Source organism: Hyla sarda, chromosome 2, assembly GCF_029499605.1.
Source record: "Hyla sarda isolate aHylSar1 chromosome 2, aHylSar1.hap1, whole genome shotgun sequence".
Taxonomy (NCBI): Eukaryota; Metazoa; Chordata; class Amphibia; order Anura; family Hylidae; genus Hyla; species Hyla sarda.
This window is the reverse complement of record NC_079190.1, coordinates 262,710,280-262,732,726: the sequence shown is the minus strand read 5'-3', so window position 1 is coordinate 262,732,726 and position 22,447 is coordinate 262,710,280. Positions and strand designations below refer to the sequence as shown.

At 45.0% G+C, this 22,447-nt stretch overlaps 1 protein-coding gene and 1 long non-coding RNA gene across 7 annotated transcripts in view; one reads left to right on the top strand and one right to left on the bottom strand.

Moving 5' to 3' along the window:
* Positions 1 to 916: 916 nt before the first annotated feature.
* Positions 917 to 10,753, bottom strand: MYCBP (MYC binding protein). The gene is made up of 5 exons (XM_056557091.1): positions 10,602 to 10,753; positions 8,524 to 8,596; positions 5,266 to 5,314; positions 3,275 to 3,404; positions 917 to 1,089 (listed from the first exon to the last, which is right to left on the bottom strand). Exons 1-5 carry the CDS (start codon positions 10,614 to 10,616, stop codon positions 1,045 to 1,047), a joined length of 312 nt encoding a protein of 103 aa, XP_056413066.1. The 5' UTR covers positions 10,617 to 10,753; the 3' UTR covers positions 917 to 1,044.
* Positions 10,754 to 10,792: 39 nt separating this feature from the next.
* The window catches only part of LOC130356062 (uncharacterized), a 31,809-nt gene continuing 20,154 nt past the window's right edge, over positions 10,793 to 22,447 (top strand). For 5 of the 6 annotated variants that reach the window (XR_008888761.1, XR_008888763.1, XR_008888759.1 and 2 more), the window contains exons 1-2: positions 10,810 to 10,942; positions 16,811 to 17,001. This is a non-coding gene — a long non-coding RNA (uncharacterized LOC130356062). Of the gene's footprint in view, positions 10,943 to 16,810; positions 17,002 to 22,447 lie in introns of all 6 variants that reach the window. The other variant, XR_008888758.1, reaches the window with a different exon arrangement.

Genomic DNA, 22,447 nt, shown 5'->3' with positions numbered 1-22,447 from the left:
GGTTGCAAGTCCGAGCAGACTTCATGTCTAATAGCCCAAAGTAAAGGTATAAAAGAAAGTAAAATAACCAGCACTCAGAGGAATATCAATAGAATAACATGGTACATAAAAGACATGGCTGGGACTTACTCCACATTGGGGGCATGTACGATAAATTTACATACACAGCCCCCCCCCTCCCCTCCAGGATAGTGTGTCGAATAGCCTTTGATCTTCAATCATGCCTGTTATACGGTTGTACTTGAAGTCCATCCGGATCCAAACCCTGATGCTCTCCAATCGTGATTGGATACCTACCCTGGTGGAGGAACATCTTTCATCCTATTTATCCAAGCCAACGTGGCCCTGGGGTGTGTGCTGTGAATCCTAGACTCTATAGGACTCACTGCTCACACCGGGTGAGTGCCCTCAATTTAAAAAAAAAAAAAAAAAAAAAAAAAAAAAACACTAACTCACCTTCCTCCGCCTCCACGTAGTGCCGCTACAGCTGTTCGGCCCTCCTGTCTGATCTTCTTCCGTGTGCACGGATCGTCACACTGCGCTCAGCCTATCACTGGCTGCAGCGATGTCCCGCCTCTACCGGTGATAGGCTAAGCGCAGTGTGACAATCTGTGCACATGGAAGAAGACTGGACCAGAGTACCGAACAGCTGTAGCGGCGCTGCGGGGGAACGGAGGAAGGAGAGTAAAAGTTTTTTTGTAGTCCAGGCACAATGGACTAAAGATACTTTTCAGTAGACTACTCCTTAAATAATTGTTAGTGCTCAGCTGCTCCCCTGGATGATCTAATCTGTAGCTGAGAAATGGAAATGCTTAGAAGTCAATTTTCTCACCTAAATAGTACCTTTAAATAATACTTTTTTTTTCATTAATAAAGCTGCAGCCTGTTTGCATTTTACAGGACGTCACAAATCTGATGCTGTAGACAAGTTGTTTATTCATAACCATAAACAAATGTATATATTTGTGCCCAAAATATAATAAATCCTAAAGTCACTCATTATTTACATATCCAGTGCAAGAAATCAAAGCTATTCTTATTCCATTATTCTGGACGCTTTTCATCTGTATGAGGTTCCAGCTGTGCAAGCTGCAAGATTTAACAGAAAAGGAGAAAAGTTACTTTTGACACAAAAGGAGTAGTGTATTTTACATGGTTTGCACATGAAGGTGTTAAAAATTTACAAATTCCCCTAAAGAACTCTGACATTGGTCAGCTTTAGAAAATATGCACACAAATGTTCAGACAACAGTATCTAGACTGAGCCGAGCGTACATGTACCGTACTCCGAATGAGAAGAGGGGAGAAAACAGCTGCCAGACATCTCTGGCTACTGCTTATTCTTCCAAAAACATATATAGGGCATGTTGAATCCCAACATATTCCACACCTTATGTCATGCTCAGAACTTAAAGGGCACTCTGGTGGAAAGCAATTTATTTTAAAAGGGGTATTCCAGGCAAAAACATCTTATCCCCTATCCAAAGGATCACGGGGGGCCCGCAGCTGGGACCCCCTACGATCTCCCTGCAGCACCCGCATTCTATGCGGGGCTGCGTCTCCAGTTTCGGAAACCTCCGGGTTTTTCAGGACTGGGGACGTGATCAGACATCTTATCCCCTATCCAAAGAGGTTTTTGCCCGGAATAAACCTTTAAATCAACTGATGCCAGAAAATTAAACAGATTTGTAAATTACTTCTATTAAAAAATATTAATCCTTCCACTATTATCAGTTGCTGTATGCTATAGAAGAAATTCTTTTCTTTTTTAAATTTCTTTTCAGTCTGACCACAGTGCTCTCTGCTGACACCTCTGTCCATGTCAGGAACTGTCCAGAGTAGGTGCAAATCCCCATAGCAAACCTATCCTCCTCTTGGCAGTTCCTGACATGTACAGAGGTGTCAGCAGAGAGCACTGAGGTCAGACAGAAAAGAAAATCAAAAAGAAAAGCACTTTCTCTGTAGTATACAGCAGCTGAAAAGTACTAGAAGGATTAAGATTTTTTAATAGAAGTAATTTACACATCTGTTTACCTTTCTGGTACCAGTTGATTTAAAATAAAAATTGTTTTCCACCGGAGTACTCCTTTAAGTGACAAGGAGACACTTCCAAGCTGCAGCATGCACACATTCTCCCTCCATGAAGGACAGGGCTCAGCAGAGGCATAACTACAACAGTGCTCCATGTGCCAATTATAACACTGGTCTCTTATGGTGCAGATGTGCGTTGGGGGTCTCCTTAGGCACCAGGGCCCCAGTGTGACTGCTACCTCTGCACTCCCTATAGCTATGCCTCAGGGGCTCAGTAGTGGATGCCGAGCCCAGTACTTTAATCCCTCAAGGCAGGAAGGCAAGGTGAAATTCCTGCTGCAATTTGCTAATGCCTCCCTGATGCTTGGGCTCTGAGCACGTTATAGAAATGACAGACGGACCGAAAATGTACTATATACATTGTGGCCTCCTGACGACAGATGTCAAGTCGGGCACTTTAAATTTCAATATGCTTGATCCTTTTGTTCCCCAGGGGATAGGCCAGTCAGGTGTCTGATAACCGCTTTCTCCCTTGTCCCCACTCAGAAAAGTCATCCTTCCAGAAAGGGAAGTGTTAGACTACTACAAAACTCTGTGGATAGCATGAAAAATGCAATGACCTATAACACGTTTGTGAATCAGCTGTTTGGCAGAGCCATGGCATTCTACTACATAGTAAACATTTTCTGATGCCCAAATCCCTTTATAGTGGATCCGTCACAAATACTGTACCATGCCATCTCATCTATAGCCCCATACGCTGTACCATGCCATCTCATCTATAGCCCCATACACTGTACCATGCCATCTCATCTATAGCCCCATACGCTGTACCATGCCATCTCATCTATAGCCCCATACGCTGTACCATGCCATCTCATCTATAGCCCCATATACTGTACCATGCCATCTCATCTATAGCCCCATACACTGTACCATGCCATCTCATCTATAGCCCCATATACTGTACCATGCCATCTCATCTATAGCCCCATACACTGTACAAATACTGTACAAGTATCCACAAATACTGTACAAGCATCTTCTGTGAGATTCATAAGAAAGAATTATTTTAGTTCTAAAGTATGACTGACTTATTTAACATCCAGGAGCATTCCCAGCAAACGGTCTCCCAATTGCCTTTCCTTTTGTCAAGCCCCCAGCTCATAGCTCACAAACACTCAGACATATAATAAAGAAAATATATAAGGAAATGTAAGCACAGAAAAGCAATGAAACCAACCTTTGCTTTCAGTTCTTTGTTCTCTTCTAGAACAGCTTCATATTTTTGTTTCAGTTCTGTGATCTCCAAGCGCAAAGCTTCTACATCTGATGTTTCTGGGCCAGCGGCTCCTATGTGATGTTTTAGGAAACTGTATATTCTATTAAGGATAGCTATGTTCTCATCATTTGTGGGAAGTGTAAATCCTGGACTGTACCAGTTACACAAAAATTTGCAACGCAAATCTTTATAGAGAACACAAATTCATTTACACTTTATTTCAGGAGGGGGGGGGGGTTGCAGGGTTTGCTAGATCAAGCATGATTTCAGAGACAGAAATTATAAGTCAATTTATGTAGGGTTTATATTGGTATATTAAGTTCAGATCAATTCATCCTTTAAGAGAAGTAATTCATGAAATTTTGACTTATATTCTATGTAATAATTATATAAAAGATGGAAGTGGTGCACAGACTGTTAAAGGGAAGCTGATACCAGCATCACCTGCACTAACCTGCTGGTACAGGTTCATAGTGTGAGGTAACGCTGATTACAATAGTCATATATATTTATTTTTATTATTTTTAAAATAGCTTTTTTATTTAATTTATTTATGTATTTTTTTTGTATATGTTGCACTTTTCCTGAGATATGGACAAACATTTTTTTTATAATATGCAAATTAGCTGCTTTGGAAAACTCGTACCAGTGCCTCAAGGTGCACTGGTATGGTGGGTATATTCCGCTAGATCATGTATGCACAGCCATATCTCATAAAAGGAGGTGTTATCCAGCCGGGATGCCATACCAATGCACCATGGGCTAAAGGAATGCCCTGACTGCACCAAAGCAGTAAATATAAATATTATAATTTTCTGCCATCTCAAGAACAGAGCAATGTCTTAAAAAGAAATAGTAAAGACCATTGTAGTCTGTGTCACCTGCACTATAAGCTTTAGAGTTTTTTTTCCACAAAACACATTAGAATGTAACTAATTAAGAAATGTAAGTTTGTGGGGGGGAGGGGCAAACAGATAGACCCCTTAGAATGACTAGAACACAGGAAGAGTTGGAGTAGAGCAACAATGGAGCATACACCCGGCTGCTCTAAATATTGACAGGACAGATTGAGTCCGAGCAGTGGGGTCTTTATCGACTATGCATTTAATGAAAAGGTCATTTAGACTACATATATTAATACATCTGGGTGGCTCCTAGATCACAAATCCAGATTTTGAGTTAAACATTTTAGTTGACTGTTACAGTCAGGTCCAAGAACTGATTATGGAAACATACATGTGTTTTATAATTGCATCTATGTATAAACTAAGACCTGGGGGGTGAGGGGTCATTCAGACGGTGTATCCTTTGTTTTTCTGTATTGCAGTCAATTGGGGCCTGTCTGCTGTTTTCCTCTTTTGAAGTCAAAGGCCCTTTGAAGCAGCAGGATGTAAGGGGTCTCTGGTCCCATATACGAGATAAGAGATGCCCCCACCTGGTGGGATCAGAGGGGAGGGGGGAATGGAGTCCCTCCAAAAAGGAGATAGATATATTTAAAACAATGCTAGACTCGGGGTTGTTCAATGCTGTGGAACAAGCTGACAAGACCATCCTAAGAACAGCTGGAACCTCACTCTCTCTCATGGACTGCTAATATCATCATGCTGTAAGAACTTCATTTTTTCTTTCTGAACTTGTCTTGTTGAACTCATATATATTTTTGTACCTGTATGTCATTTGTTTATTTTTATGCATAGCACTGTGATACCTTTTATCAGATTAAATGTTTAATTAATCAGCTCTGGTCTTTGATCTCTAAATATATGAGCTCACCTTTCTGAAGGCAGCTCGGGTGAAACACGTTTATCTGAGGGTTAATTTGGTGACTTGCTGGGACTAGTAGTGGATACCCAGAGGTCTGGCGGCTTTAACCCTTGCACCATCACACTCGCTCTAGCGTCTTGGCTGGACCGATAGGGTGTGATCGTGACAGTTGCATGTAGAAAGGATACTCTAATGCATTATTCGGCTTTTCTGGTTCTTCGTAGAGTTCAACTAGTACTGCAGCAGAAAATGAACACCAATTAACATTTCTGTAGTATTTATGGGCCCTATGCAGTTAATATATTCAAATAAAGTCAGTTTTACCCAATGAACACATTTGTCAGCTTTTATATTTCAGGCTTGAAAAATGACAGTAGTGATCTGACCGCTTGTTATATGCAACACGGATACACGTAAATGCTGTGCACAAGCCGAGTTCACACATTGGAGTTGTGTTGTGGCAACATCGCGGCTTTAGGCTAGGGCTACACTTCAAATTTGATAGGGCTACAAGACTGATTTTAACATTGAGTGACAGCTATAGTCCACAAGATAACATATAAGTCAATGTTTTTCTTTGGAATGCAGCGGCAGCTCAATAGTTAAAGTCAATCTTGTAGCACTAAAAAAGTCACAGTGTAGCTCTGGCCTTACCATTATTTCTGACCAAGACACAACCACAACACCTAAACACAATCATAAAGCAGAAATCACAGCATTACAGTATGAAATAAGGAATCAAAATTACAAAACCTAAACTGGAAAATACAAGATATTCTGTACGTTATTTATTACGTAAATTAACAAATTTCATACAGCATTCATAGCTTCAATTAACACATAGGGGGAGATTTATCTAAACCTATCAGAGTAAAAAATGCCCAGTAGCCTATAGCAACCAATCTGATTGCCTCTTTCATTTCTAACAAGGCCTCTAAAAAACGAAGAAGCGAACTGATTGGTTGCTATGGGCAACTCAGCAACTTTTACTCTTGATAGGTTTTGATAAATCTCCCCCATAGCCTTTATATGCTACCAGGTAGACCATTTTGACAGTTCACTTGCCCTTTGTGTATTACATAATTTACTGATGCTTTTTGTTATGGCTCTCAAAAGGCACTCTGCCCACCGATCGAAGTCCGGAACAAATGCGGCGTGGGGGGGGGGGGGGAGCATGGCCGGCTTACCGGCATGGAGGAGCAGTGGCAGCAGAGACATCGTGCACGGCAGGAGGAATGTGGACGGAAAGTGCAGCGGTGTAGGAGGCTGCAGTGAAGATCGCTGGTAAGTGATCTTCACTGTGGCTTTCTAAAAGTTGCAAAACTACAACTCCCAGCCAAAGACTGTCCGGGCATGCTGGAAGTTGTAGTTTTGCAACATCTGGAGCGCTGCAGTTTGGAGACCACTCCAAACTGTTCTTCCTCAGTTGTTGCATAACTACAACTCCTAGCATGCCCTTCGGCTGTCAGTGCATGCTGGGAGTTGTAGTTTTGCAACAGCTGGAGGCACACGGGTTGGAATCACTGAGCTAGAGTCTGTTTCCTAACTCAGTGGTTCCCCACCAGTGTGCCTCCAGCCGTTGCAAAACTACAACTCCCAGCTTGTACGGTCTGTCACTGCATTCTGGGAGTTGTTGTTTTGCAACAGATGAAGGCTACATTCACAAGGACGGGGGTTTACAGAGCGAGATTCCTTCTACAATTTTCCGCTGCAGCTCAAACTCCCAGCGGAAAACTCACTGTGAACCCCCACCGTGTGAATGTACCCTAAAAACACTACACTACACAAAATAAAAAGTAAAACACTACAAATACACATCCTTACACTGTCTCCCCCCCCCAATAAAAATGAAAAATGTCTCATACGCCAGTGTCTCCTAAACGGAGCCTCCAGCTGTTGCCAAACAACAACTCCCATTTGCTGGGAAGCCAGACTGTCCTGGCAGGCTTGGAGTTTTGCAACAGCTGGAAGCACCCTGTTTGGGAAACACTACCGTAGGGATTTGGTGGAGACAAGCACCATCCTTGCATCTGGGTCCGCCCCATAGCAAATACCTAATTTAGGCCTCAAATGCGCATGGCGCTCTCTCTCTTCAGAGCCCTGTCGTATTTCATATGGGGTATTTCCATACTCGGAAGAAATTTCATTACATATTTTGGGGGGGGGGGGGGGGATTTTTCTCCTTTTACCCCTTATGAAAAGGAAAAGGGGCTGTTAGTGTAAAAAAAATAAAAAAAATTTACACTAACATGCTGGTGTTGCCCCATACTTTTTATTTTCACAAGAGGTAAAAGGAAAAAAGACCCCCAAAATTTGTAACGCAATTTCTTCCGAGTACGGAAATACCCCATATGTGGACGTAAAATACTCTGCAGGTGCACAACAAGGCTCAGGAGTGATAGAGTGCCATGTACATTTGAGGTCTAAATTGGTGATTTGCACAGGGGTGGCTGATAGTTACAGCGGTTCTGTCACAATGCTCCGGCCCCTGTATCGCCCGTCTTTACGCACAGAGCGAGTTTGCTCTGTGCTGTAATGACAGCGAGGTGCTGCAGCTGAGATCCCGGGGTTCCCCAGCAGAGGGACCCTTGCGATCAGACATCTTATCCTCTATCCTTTGGAAAGGGATAAGACGTCTAGGGGCGGAGTACCTTTTTAAGGACCAAACCAATTTTGTTTATGTATTTTCGTTTTTTCCCTCTAAAGATAACTTATATTTTCATCCACATACCCACGTGATAGCTTGTTTTTTACATGACCAATTGTCCTTTTTTAATGACATCACTCATTTTACCATAAGATGTATGGCGCAACCATAAAAATATTATTTGTGTGGCGAAATTGGAATGTTTCGTTTTTGCGCTGTACACTTTACGGTAAAAATTACATTTTTCTTTATTCTAGCAATACAATTAAAAGGATACCCATAGTTATGATACTCATGGTTAAAATCCCTCTATTTTGACCATCTATAACTTTCAAGTTTTTCCGTATACAGGGCTGTACGAGTGCTCATTTTTTGCACTGTGATCTGTAATTTTTATCGGTACCACGGTGTATAGTTTTTAATCGCTTTTTATACATTTTTTTGGATTGACGGCCGGAGAAGGTAAGGGGACCTCCGGTCACCATGTTGTATGACTGGATCTCTGCGTCAGTGACGCAGGCGATCTGAGCAACCATTTAAACGTCCGCATTGCCACAGATGCCATGATCTGTATTGATCACAGCATCTAAAAGGGGTTAATGGTAGACATCAGCACAACCGCTAATGTCTGCCATTACCGGTGGATCCCTGGCTTCAAACAGCAGCCAGGACCTGCAGTGCATGATTCGAGCACCGTTCCTGTGCTCGCGTCATGTACAGGACGTAAATGTACCACCACATCAGGACGTACATTTATGTCCATTGTCCTTAAGGGTTAAAAAACTGAATGGATATTCACCTTTAGTAAGTGTGTCAAGGACACCAGCCTTCTCTAGGTATCTTCTGAACTGTTCCCTTTTGGAATCTGCTGCCTAGGGGAAAAAATAAAAATGCTAATAATACAAAGTCACATAATTATTTTGTTTTCCTAAAACTATTAAAGGGAATTAAGAGCTGAAGACACCACTGGATAGATGAAAGGCAATGTTCACACACATTTCTGCACGAAATTCAGCAGTAAATTCCACACAAATTAATTGCCCATTCACTTCAATGGAATTCTTGCAGTATACATTATTATGGGGGGGGCTGCCATTTTGACTGAGGCTGGGTTCACACCACGTTTTTTTTGCAATACAGTTCCCGTATACGTTTTGAATTTGAAAACCGTATGGAACTGTATTGAAAACCGTATGCATTGACTCTCTACTCTCTATTGAAAGGTTGAGTATGTTTTGCCAGTTTTTTTTTCCTGTACCCAAGACCGTAGCCTGATCCAACTGCGGACCAATATATGGAGGGTTATTTAAACCAATTCACCAAAAGATCACCGAGGTGATCCACTAATTCCCTATATTTCCCATATATTTGTTAAAAGGTATAATCTTTATTAATTTCAAAACACCAACAAAAAAGGAGTTAAAAATTGCAGTGTATCTCTCCTCCAGTATTATTAGTAATTGTCTGTGCCAACCAGGCATCACCTATTATCTACCTGTGTGTACCTGCAGTGTACACACGGTTGGTGGGGGAGTCCGCACTGTATATTAAAAACCTATCCTATGCCCCCCTCGACATGTTTCGCCGCAGGACGCGGCTTTGTCAAGAGGTTTTAGGGCACCCCAACCAGAGAGTGCCCTAAAACCTCGACAAAGCCGCGTCCTGCGGCGAAACATGTCGAGGGGGGCATAGGATAGGTTTTTAATATACAGTGCGGACTCCCCCACCAACCGTGTGTACACTGCAGGTACACACAGGTAGATAATAGGTGATGCCTGGTTGGCACAGACAATTACTAATAATACTGGAGGAGAGATACACTGCAATTTTTAACTCCTTTTTTGTTGGTGTTTTGAAATTAATAAAGATTATACCTTTTAACAAATATATGGGAAATATAGGGAATTAGTGGATCACCTCGGTGATCTTTTGGTGAACAAGACCGTAGCCTTCCACGGTTTTTGGTCCGGGTGAAAAACCGCATTGAAACATATACAGTTTTTTTTTTTATTTTTTTATTTTTTTTAAAACATGGCAGTCAATGGGAATGATATGTGCATACGGTTCCATCCGGTTTTTGACTTTGCACAGTTTTTTTTCTTGGAATTTCAATCAAAAAAGCGAAACTTTATTAATAATGGAGTGAAAAGTTAAAAACGTATATTTTTTTGGTTAAGGAACGGATGCAACCGGACATTATTTTTCAAACTGTATACGGTTTTCAACCTTCTACGGGATAAAATTTGTACACACGTTTTGATACAGTTTAGTCGGGTTTTGAGGAATTCGTTTTTTTTAATCAAAAACCTGATAAGGGAACTGTATTGCAAAAACATGGTGTGAACTCAGCCTGAGGTGTTTTTAACAGCAATTAGTGATATGCTTTACAGTAGGATCCAGTAATACATAGGTCTTTTCCTATTTACATTTATTGGAAACATTACAGGCCATTCTCTGTGACCTTTTCAGAGGTTATTCTATAGGACAGGGTAGTGGTGGGTCCAGTGTCCACTTCTTGGTGCTGGGGCCCAATACATTACACAGGTGTCCGCTCTACTCCTCATATATAAGATGTAGACCCTTAGATGTTGCATAACTACAACTCCCAGCATGCCCAGACAGCCAAAGGCTGTCTGGGCATGCTAGGAGTTGTAGTTTTGCAACAGCTGGAGGTCCACAGTTTGAAGACCACTGCTCTAGTCAGTGTATAACCGCATTGGAGCCTGTCAGTGTTCACCTGGGCTAAGGTGCTGCAGCCTGAGCACATATAAGGAAATGCACTGCCCTCACGGCTCTACACCATGACTTAAGACATGAACGTCTTCAATTCTGAGAAGACTACAATATTATATAGAACAAAACACACAAGCCTCTCACCTTGTAGTTCGCCATGTCGTCCTGCGGTCTGCTTCTGGTTTGTTAAGCAACAATCACCCCAGTAACGACGAGAGAGGATTACTACGCATGCGCTCTGGATAATCGGAGAGCGCATGTGCAATTGTCTTTTAGGAACGTTGTAAACGCACGCGCACAAACGGTTTGCACGAGATTGTTGTTGTTGTTGCCAGGTGTGTAACAACGGGTGGAGCGACCTAACCTGAGGCTTGTCTGATAACAGCGGAAAGGAGCATACTAGATGTATAGGATATTCCACCTGCACGAGTATACAGGAGAGCTATGGCAGTATACCTGGTGCAGAGGCGGACTGGCAATGCGGTGTATGAAAAATTGTTATTATAAAGATACAATATACAGTGTTGTGCCGCTTTGAGTCACCCTAAGGGATAGAAACAGGAGGAAGTCTGTCAGTAGGACCAGGTACACAATATGCCATTCAGGAGCATAGAAAAGCTAGGTGAGAATGTCTCACCCAGCTATTCCATGCTCCTGAATGGCATATCTGCTTATAAAAGGGTGTGACAAGATCTGTCACACACAGCTTTCCCAAGCTCCTGAATGACACATCTGCTTAGTCAGGGGTGTGGAAATTTTATAAAAAACTACTTGTCCACGGGACTAAAATGGAGCAAAATCTACTTGTCCCTCATGACGATCCACTTGTCCGGGGCCAATTTTCGCTTTTACGCTTTCGTTTTTTCCTCCTCGCCCTATAATAGCCATAACTACCTACTATAATGATATCTTTTAATTTTTCAATAACATTCTCCGAACCAAAAAAATATATAAATATATATTAAGGGAAGTGAAATTGAAATAGTAAAAGATAATTTTGCAGATTTGGTGGTTTTTCTTTTCTGCGCCATTTACCTTGTGGTTGAGGTAACATGTTAGTTTTATACTTTAGGTCTCCTGGTTACAGCGATACCAGATTTGTATCGTTTACGTCATGTTTTACAAATTCTGGACTTTTTCTATTTTTTTTTAATTGTCATTTTTTAACCCCTGCAGCTTTATTTTTTTTCTGCATACCAGGCTGTATGAGGGCTCATTTTTTGCGCCATAATCTGTTTTTTGTATCGGTACCATTTTGGTATTGATCTGACTTTTTAATCGCTTTTTAACTTTTTTTTCTGGGATATTATAAAAATTTCAAATCTGTGGTTTGGTATTTTTTTTACATTTACCGTACGGGATACATAATGTTATATTTTAATAGGTTGTACAATTACGCACGAAGCGATACCAAATATGCTTATTTTTATTATGTTTGCGTGTTTTTATATAGGAAAAGGGGGTGATTTGAACTTTTAACATGGAAGGGGTTAATGCAGCGGTCTTCAAACTGTGGCCCTCCAGATGTTGCAAAACTATAACTCCCAGCATGCCCGGACAGCCAACGGCTGTCCTGGCATGCTGGGAATTGTAGTTTTGTAACATCTGGAGGGGCACAGTTTGAAGACCACTGGGTCAAACTTTTATTAAAACTTTTATTTATTATTATTTTTTTTTTTTTACACTATTAGACTTATGAGGAATCATTAGATTCCTCAGACAGATGAATAGAGTTCTATTGAACTCTATTAATCTGTGTGTGCTCTGTGATCCATTGATAGAGCCTTGTCCAGCCTGGCTCTATCAATGACAGAGCTGGGACTGCAGGAAGCAGAGGTAAGTCCTCCGGCTACCTCCATAATGGATCGCCCCCCTGCGATCACGCTGCAGGGGGGCGATCCACCCACTAGCCCACCAGGGAGCGTTCACATCTCCCTTTAGACGCCGCTGTCAGCCTTGACAGCGGCGATCTAAAGGGTTAATAGCCAGCCGCGGCGATCGCCGCATGCTGGCTATTAGCGGCGGCCCCCGGCTACTGAGAACAGCCGGGGGCTGCAGAGTACGGAGCGGGCACGAGTCCGGAGCCCGCTCCATACTCCCCTGTGAGCGCCGCATGCAGTCTCCCTGTGCAGACGTGCGGGGAGCGAAGGCAGAGGACGCAGGTCTGCACGGGGAGAAATAAGCCACGCCCCCTCATCTCCCCCCGCACGTCTGCAGAGCAGGGGAGAGAAGACAAATACACAGCTTCTCATCTCCCCTGCTCTGCTTCCGACGACACAGGCTGCAGAGTATGGAGCGGGCAGGAATCGGCAGCCCGCTCCATACAGACTGCAGATCCGCCGCACTTGTCAGGTCCGGCCCTGCTTGCCCGAAGCCGGGCTAAGGGCCAGACAAATTCACCTGCCCGGCGCCCAAAACTGCTAGTCCCGGGCGTCGGGCGATAGAAATTCCACATCCCTGTTAGTACAGTAACCACATGGCCAGTTGGCCACCACAACTAACCTCAACACCATTACATGGACTATTATGGAATGCCATCCTATACAGTACCCCAAACAGAGAGTGCTCTCCTATTCAGTACCCCACCCAGAGAGTGATGTCCTATACAGTACCCCACCCAGAGAGTGATGTCCTATACAGTACCCCACCCAGAGAGTGCTCTCCTATACAGTACCCCAACCAGAGAGTGCTCTCCTATACAGTATCCCAACCAGAGAGTGCTCTCCTATACAGTATCCCAACCAGAGAGTGCTCTCCTATATAGTACCCCACCCAGAGAGTGCTCTCCTATACAGTATCCCACCCAGAGAGTGCTCTCCTATACAGTACCCCAACCAGAGAGTGCTCTCCTATACAGTACCCCACCCAGAGAGTGCTCTCCTATACAGTATCCCAGAGAGTGCTCTCCTATACAGTACCCCAACCAGAGAGTGCTCTCCTATACAGTATCCCAACCAGAGAGTGCTCTCCTATACAGTACCCCAAACAGAGTGCTCTCCTATACAGTACCCCACCCAGAGAGTGCTCTACTATACAGTATCCCAGAGAGTGCTCTCCTATACAGTACCCCAACCAGAGAGTGCTCTCCTATACAGTATCCCACCCAGAGAGTGCTCTCCTATACAGTACCCCAACCAGAGAGTGCTCTCCTATACAGTACCCCACCCACAGAGTGCTCTCCTATACAGTATCCCAACCAGAGAGTGCTCTCCTATACAGTACCCCAACCAGAGAGTGCTCTCCTATACAGTATCCCAACCAGAGAGTGCTCTCCTATACAGTACCCCAAACAGAGAGTGCTCTCCTATACAGTACCCCACCCAGAGAGTGCTCTCCTATACAGTATCCCAACCAGAGAGTGCTCTCCTATACAGTACCCCAACCAGAGAGTGCTCTCCTATACAGTACCCCACCCAGAGGGTGCTCTCCTATACAGTACCCCACCCAGAGAGTGCTCTCCTATACAGTATCCCAACCAGAGAGTGCTCTCCTATACAGTACTCCAACCAGAGAGTGCTCTCCTATACAGCACCCCACCCAGAGAGTACTCTCCTATACAGTATCCCAACCAGAGAGTGCTCTCCTATACAGTACCCCAACCAGAGTGCTCTCCTATACAGTACCCCAACCAGAGAGTGCTCTTCTATACAGTACCCCACCCAGAGAGTGCTCTCCTATACAGTACCCCAACCAGAGAGTGCTCTCCTATACAGTACCCCACCCAGAGAGTGCTCTCCTATACAGTACCCCACCCAGAGAGTGCTCTCCTATACAGTATCCCAACCAGAGAGTGCTCTCCTATACAGTACCCCAACCAGAGAGTGCTCTCCTATACAGTACCCCACCCAGAGAGTGCTCTCCTATACAGTATCCCAACCAGAGAGTGCTCTCCTATACAGTACCCCACCCAGAGAGTGCTCTCCTATACAGTACCCCACCCAGAGAGTGCTCTCCTATACAGTACCCCACCCAGAGAGTGCTCCCCTATACAGTACCCCACCCAGAGAGTGCTCTACTATACAGTATCCCAACCAGAGAGCGCTCTCCTATACAGTACCCCACCCAGAGAGTGCTCTCCGATACAGTACCCCAACCAGAGAGTGCTCTCCTATACAGTACCCCAACCAGAGAGTGCTCTCCTATACAGTACCCCACCCAGAGAGTGCTTTCCTATACAGTATCCCAACCAGAGAGTGCTCTCCTATACAGTACCCCAACCAGAGAGTACTCTCCTATACAGTACCCCACCCAGAGAGTGCTCTCCTATACAGTATCCCAACCAGAGTGCTCTCCTATACAGTACCCCAACCAGAGTGCTCTCCTATACAGTACCCCAAACAGAGAGTGCTCTCCTATACAGTACCCCACCCAGAGAGTGCTCTCCTATACAGTATCCCAACCAGAGAGTGCTCTCCTATACAGTACCCCACCCAGAGAGTGCTCTCCTATACAGTACCCCAACCAGAGAGTGCTCTCCTATTCAGTACCCCACCCAGAAAGTGATGTCCTATACAGTACCCCAATCAAAGAGTGCTCTCCTACACAGTACCCCAACCAGAGTGCTCTCCTATACAGTATCCCACCCAAAGAGTGCTCTCCTATACAGTATCCCAACCAGAGAGTGCTCTCCTATACAGTACCCCAACCAGAGTGCTCTCCTATACAGTACCCCACCCAAAGAGTACTGTCCTATACAGTACCCCAACCAAAAAGTGCTCTCCTATACAGTACCCCAACCAGAGAGTGCTCTCCTATACAGTACCCCACCCAGAGAGTGCTCTCCTATACAGTACCCCAACAAGAGTGCTCTCCTATACAGTACCCCAACCAGAGAGTGCTCTCCTATACAGTACCCCACCCAGAGAGTGCTCTCCTATACAGCATCCCAACCAGAGAGTGCTCTCCTATACAGTACTCCACCCAGAGAGTGCTCCCCTATACAGTACCCCACCCAGAGAGTGCTCTCCTATACAGTACCCCACCCACAGAGTGCTCTCCTATACAGTATCCCAACCAGAGAGTGCTCTCCTATACAGTACCCCAAACAGAGAGTGCTCTCCTATACAGTACCCCACCCAGAGAGTGCTCTCCTATACAGTATCCCAACCAGAGAGTGCTCTCCTATACAGTACCCCAACCAGAGAGTGCTCTCCTATACAGTACCCCAGAGTGCTCTCCTATACAGTACCCCAACCAGAGAGTGCTCTCCTATACAGTACCCCAACCAGAGTGCTCTCCTATACAGTACCCCAACCAGAGTGCTCTCCTATACAGTACCCCAACCAGAGAGTGCTCTCCTATACAGTACCCCAGAGAGTGCTCTCCTATACAGTACCACAGAGAGTGCTCTCCTATACAGTATCCCAACTAGAGAGTGCTCTCCTATACAGTACCTCAACCAGAGTGCTCTCCTATACAGTACCTCAACCAGAGTGCTCTCCTATACAGTACCCACACCAGAGAGTGCTCTCCTATACAGTACCTCAACCAGAGAGTGCTCTCCTATACAGTACCCCAGAGTTCTCTCCTATACAGTACCTCAACCAGAGAGTGCTATCCTATACAGTACCCCACCAAGAGAGTGCACTCCTATACAGTACCCCAACCAGAGCGTGCTCTCCTATACAGTACCCACCCAGAGAGTGCTCTCCTATACAGTGCCCCAACCAGAGAGTGCTCTTCTATACAGTACCCCAACCAGAGAGTGCTCTCCTATACAGTACCCCAAACAGAGAGTGCTCTCCTATACAGTACCCCAAACAGAGAGTGCTCTCCTATACAGTACCCCACCCAGAGAGGGCTCTCCTATACAGTACCCCACCCACAGAGTGCTCTCCTATACAGTACCCAACCCAGAGAGTGCTCTCCTATACAGTACCCCAACCAGAGAGTGCTCTCCTATACAGTACCCCAACCAGAGAATGCTATCCTATACAGTACCCCAACCAGAGAATGCTATCCTATACAGTACCTCAACCAGAGAGTGCTCTCCTATACAGTACCCCAACCAGAGAATGCTATCCTATACAGTACCTCAACCAGAGAGTGCTCTCCTATACAGTACCCCACCCAGAGAGTGCTCTCCTATACAGTATCCCAACCAGAGAGTGCTCTCCTATACAGTACCCCAACCAGAGAGTGCTATCCTATGCAGTTCCCCAACCAGAGTGCTATCTTATACAGTACCCCAACCAGAGAATGCTCTCCTATACAGTACCCCAACCAGAGAATGCTATCCTATACAGTTCCTCAACCAGAGAATGCTCTCCTATACAGTGTCTTAAAGGGAAACTGTCATCAGTTCCACCTACACTAACCTGTTGGTTCCATACTTACCTGTCTCCGTTCCGCAGGCCTGTTATCTTCTTCGTTCAGACAGTAGACTTGGTGCGCTGGGCTTCAGGAGCACACTGATGTCACTGTTGCTGCTTTCCGGAGCGTGCTCGCAGTGGTACCTAGCGGAGAAACAGCAGCAGGGACCTTTTGAGGTGGTCCCTGCTATCAAGTGATTTCTGTAACTCTTGACTTCTCCACTTGTCTACAGGTATCTTGGCCCAATCTTCATAAGATACTGATCCAGCTGTCTCTGGTGTGAAGGGTGCCTTCTCCAGACTGCATGTTTCAGCTCCTTCCACAGATGTTCAATAGGATTCAGATCAGGGCTTATAGGAGCCACTTCACAATAGTCCAATGTTTTGCTCTTTGCCATTCTTGGGCGATGTCACGCCCCGCCCCCTCAATGTAAGTCTATGGGAGGGGGCATGACGGCCGTCACACCTCCCTCCCATAGACTTGCATTGACGGGGTGGGGTGTGATGTCAGGAGGGGACGTGGCGACCTCCAAAGGCTGCACCAGCACTTGGAACTAAATGTTCTGAACGCTGGAGAGTGGAGTACCCCTTTAAGCAGTGTGTTTTGGGTCATTATCCTCTTGGAGAACCCATGACCTGTGACAGGCCAAGCTTCCTGACACTGGGCAGCACATTTCGCTCCAGAATGCCTTCGTAGTCTTGAGATTTTATTGTATCCTGGTCAGATTTAATACACCCTGTGCCAGATACAGCAAAGCAGCTCCAAAACATAACTGCCTCTTTGAATGCTTTTTGTATGCTTATTCTTGCGTCTGCAAACTTAGAGCTGAGGGGACTTGCCAAAAAGCTCAAGTTTTGTCTAATCTGCCCAATGGACATTTTCCCAGAAACTTTGTGGCTTCTCCATATCCATTTTGCCAAATTCCTGCCTTGCTTTTTTATGATTTGCTTTTAACAATGGTATCCTTCACAGTTGTCTTCCATTAAAGGAAAACTCCAGAACATAAAAATTGTCCCTTATAGTGCCGGCAGTAAAAAAATAAAGATGTACATACCTTCCTCCGCTCCCCCGGGGCCTCCGGTAACCGTCTCCGGTCTCCGCTGCGATCCACTTCCTGGTTGCCAGTGGTCGGATGAATCATACTGCTCTCAGCCAATCACCAGCCGCAGCGAAGTCCGACTCGGCCTGACGTTTTCGGCCCCAGCCGCAAGTGCCGGTGTAGTGAAGAATTTTGTGTCCTGAAGCGTTTCCACACTGCCGCTCAGCCTATCGCTGGCCGAGTTGGACTTCGCTATATGATTCGCAGTATGATTCATCCGACCACCGGCAACCAGGAAGTGGATCGCGGCGGAGACCGGAGCCGGTTACCGGAGGCCCCGGGGGAGCGGAGGTAGGTATGTACATCTTTATTTTTTTACTGCTGGCAGTATGGGCGACAATTTTTACATTCCGGAGTTCTCCTTTAAAGGAAAACTGTCATCAGTGTTACCCACACAATCCTGTTGGTACAGGTGTGCAGTACAGGCAACACTCATAATAACCATACTTACCTGATCCCATTCCATGGTCTTGTTATATTCATCCGTATCTTCCATTATTATGTTCCGGAGCTGGCTTGGGGCACTGCTGGTGACATAGCAGCGGTGAAATCAGGAAGTTCCACCCGTGCCCCAAGCCAGCTCCGTAACAGAAGATAACGGGAACAGGTAAGTATAGTTGTCATCAGTGTTAGCCGCACTACACACCTGTACCAACAGGTTAGTGAGGGTAACACTGATGAAAGATTTCCTTTAAGTCAACTTTGGCTCAAACAGCATTGGATGGTGCGATCGGACACTGATGTACCTTGACCTTGGAGTTCACCTCTAATGTCTTTGAAAGTTGTTCTGGGCTCTTTGGCCACCATTCATTATCCCTCTCCAATTTGTCATCAATTTTCCTCTTGTGGCCAGGGAGGTTGGCTACAGTCCAAAAGGCCTTTAAACATCTGAATAATATACTGTACATGATTGGTGCGTTATGTGCCATTTATTTATAGTATAACACTGGAGTGCAAAAACAGACAAATACAATATCACCTAGAATCCACTCAAAAGTTCCAAATACCGTCACTTGGACTGACGTCAGCATTCCCTGACACATATACAAACAATTAAACTCGGATGTGTAGGAATAAAAGAATGTGTGCATGTCTGAAAGCCAGAATCATCACAGATGATCTTATAAGTTTTACTCTCAGAGGCCATCATGTCAGCGATCTCCGTGCAGCACCCCCATTTTATGCTGGGCTGCCGCTCCAGTCTAGGAAATCGGCTGTCACGCCCCCTCCCATAGACATGAATTGAGGGGGCGTGGCGTGATGTCAAGCTTCCAGTCGTGGAAACACAGAGGTTTCTGAGACTGGAGCGGAAGCCCAGCATAGAATGCGGGTGCTGCACAGAGATCAGACATCTTATCCCCTATCTTTTGGATAGGGGATAAGATGTCTTTGGCCGGAATACCCCTTTAAACCTGGTATAAGATAACTGACTGAACCTGTATCTATTACATTAGGAGGCATGGCAGAGCACAGCAAAGGCAGGATTGAAACTCTCACCAAGAGGCCTTCATACTTGAGATGCTAAAGACGATAAGGTTCCAGTCTATAGCAGTCCAGGTTTCCACTGCAAACAAAAGGGACTGTGGCAGGACATGTAATGAGCACTGTGACACCAAAGTGCCTAGAAATGGTGTGGCAGAGACAGGTGTGTAAGGAAGGTGCCAGTGTATAATGCTGGCGGTTGACATCCGCCGGCGTACTGTGTTTCCTGGTACTAATCAGCACCAAGCCGCATTCTCTGCTCCACATCTCCGGTGTAGGCCCCAGGCTTCCTCCTCTGGACTCTGCTGCAAATCCTGCTTTGCCATCTAGGAGCCGCGCACGATTATTGGCTTAAACTTAATGGGCAGTGTAACAAATCAGAATGTGAGATGCAGTATCAGAAAATGTATTCCCTATCTGCAGGATAGGGAATATGTGTCAGATTATAGGGGGTCTGATTGCAGGAACCCCCCTGCGATCTCCCACCTGGCACCCTAGCTCTCTGCATGAATGCAGTGGTTTGACCATGGCACAAAGCTTTGGCTAACACCTCCATGCATCTCTATGAGAGAGCCGAATGCTGTATCTGTTCTGCTGATTTGTGTTGTATGATCTGGACTGTCAACCACGCCTGTTCTCAGCTCTGCTAAAACTAGGGGAAATATTTAGATTCGGCTCCCAAGTTTGGCCCAAAGTCAAACCCGTAGGTGGCACAGCATTACACTGTGTCTGGATGGTGAATAAGGAAGCTGGAACGTGTTTGTGCTTGATGGCGGATCAAACTGTCCACTATACAAGTGGTCTGTCTGGGAGCCACAGTGTGTGTGCCCTCATGTAACCACTCATCACAACACCCCTTTAACTTCACACTGCATTTTAGATCAATTTAAAATATTACTATCTGGGTTTACATTTTTTTGTCAATGAGTGTACATACCTAGCACTGTCATGATGAAATGTAACAGCTGCCATGTATCCTTTGGAGAAGATTTATCATTGTTGTTTTTGGAAATGGAGTTTTGACTTTTTTTTTTGCTTTGGTTTTGTATATGTGCGACACATTTATCATACTATTAAGGAGAGTTGATAAATTTGGTGCACATGAGACTTTTTTGTATGTCTTTTTAAAAGTGCTCTCTAAACGCAGTGTGTAAGTAAGGTCTGACCTGGCTTAGGTTTGCGATTTTTTTTTTTTTTTAAAAGCCTATGTGCGACTTTCGCACTTCCCGAATTCGACAACACTGCAAACTGAAAGGTTAGGAAAGACTGTTTGGGACTTTCTGCGTACACACATAAATGCAACAAAAAAGTGCTTAGACGCACGTGCGACATTTTGTTCGCCCGGCGTAAGCAAAAAATTTATAAAAAAGCTTTAAATGCAATGATAAATCTCCCTCATTGTGGCCTCTGTTTAAAATGAGGCATGACTTCAGTGAAAGAAATACGTGCCCCATATTTTTGTGCAGATGTTGGAGCACATTTAAGCCAAAGGTTTAAGAGATTATCCAGTATCTAAAAACTTATCTCCTACCCATGAAGCAGCTGCCTGCTCTCCTCTTAAATGAAGGCATGTCGACCACGCCACAAAACGGTGGCCAACACCCCCCCTCCATGTATCTCTATAGGAGAGTCGGAGATACAGCATTTGGGTATCTTTAGCTCTGCCACAGAGATGCATGGAGGGAGCGCGTATCGGCCCCAGCTTTGTGCCATGGTCGACATGCCTTCATTCATGCATAGAGGCCGGGCGCCGGGCAGGGGATAGCAGGGGGTTCCCAGCAGTTAGACCCCCGCAATCTGACACTTATCCCCTATCCTGCAGATATCCTATTCTAAAAAGTTATCCCCTGCAGGTTAAGAGAAAAACAGACGTCCTGCACTCACCGTCAGAATTCTGACCAAACAGCTCCAATCTTGGGCTGGTCAATCCGGCATGTCAAGCAAAGATATTGTGGGGAGCTCAGAGGCGACTGCCGGCGGTTTCACGCACACAGGCACGCTTCAGGACGCCTGTTTTTCTCTTATCCTATACTTTTATAGACTGGGTCTACTATTGTCCTAGCACTGCCATCAGCTGATTTGATCTGGTTTGCGCCCGAGTGTTATACTGTCCATCTCGTGGAGCTGAGGTTATACAGGTACCAGTGCCACTACTTTTGCTTCTTTTATTGTGGATAACCTTTTAGATACTGGACTACTCCTTTACAGTCTTCAGATGCACCCGATTTATCAATCAGCCTGATACACTGGGATACATCTGGCGCATTTGATGTCTGCACGGTCAAAGAATTAGACAGCTTTAGTAAATCTGTGCCATAAAGAAAGGAGCATAGTCAACCAGCAACACTAAGCAATAATGCCAAGCTCACGTTAATTTATACAAATATAAATGACTTTATTTTTACAAAAATTATATTCATAAAATTGAAATAAGCCATATTTATACCATGTAGACAACCCTAAAAATTCTATCAAACCAGGTTGAAGAGTAAACAAACCACTTAAAGGGGTACTCTGGTGCTTAGACATCTTATCCCCTATCCAAAGGATAGGGGATAAGATGCCTGATCGCTGAAGTCCCGCCGCTGGGGACCCCCATGATCTTGCACGCGGCACCCCGTTTGTAATCAGTCCCCGAAGCGTGTTCGCTCCAGGTCTGATTACTGTCGATCACGGGGCCGGCGGCGTGTGACGTCACGCCTCCGCCCCCATGTGACAGCAATCACGCCCCCTCCCGTAGGCTTGCATTGAGGGGCGGAGCGTGACGTCATACTGGGGCAGAGGCGTGACGTCACATGCCGTTGGCCCTGTGGTCGCCGGTAATCAGACCCAGAGCGAACACACTCGGGGGACTGATTACAAACGGGGTGCCGCGTGCAAGATCACGGGGGTCCCCAGCGGCGGGACTCCCGCGATCAGGCATCTTATCCTTATCCTTTGGATACGGGATAAGATGTCTAAGCACCGGAGTACCCCTTTAAGTCTGTATATAAGGACATCATTGCTATAGGGGAAGCTAAAGCAATACCAAGTAAAAAATATTTAATTAAATACCAGCGCTATACTATTGTGAATATTTATTAAATAGATAAAATGA

Bases quoted from the DNA above. Each gene is read 5' to 3' on its own strand.
- MYCBP (XM_056557091.1), bottom strand. The intron at 5,315-8,523 runs GTGAATATCCAT...TTTCTGCTGCAG, and splicing joins CCTTGACACACTTACTAAAG to TACTAGTTGAACTCTACGAA. The intron at 3,405-5,265 runs GTATCCTTTCTA...TAGAATATACAG, and splicing joins AAGCCGAATAATGCATTAGA to TTTCCTAAAACATCACATAG.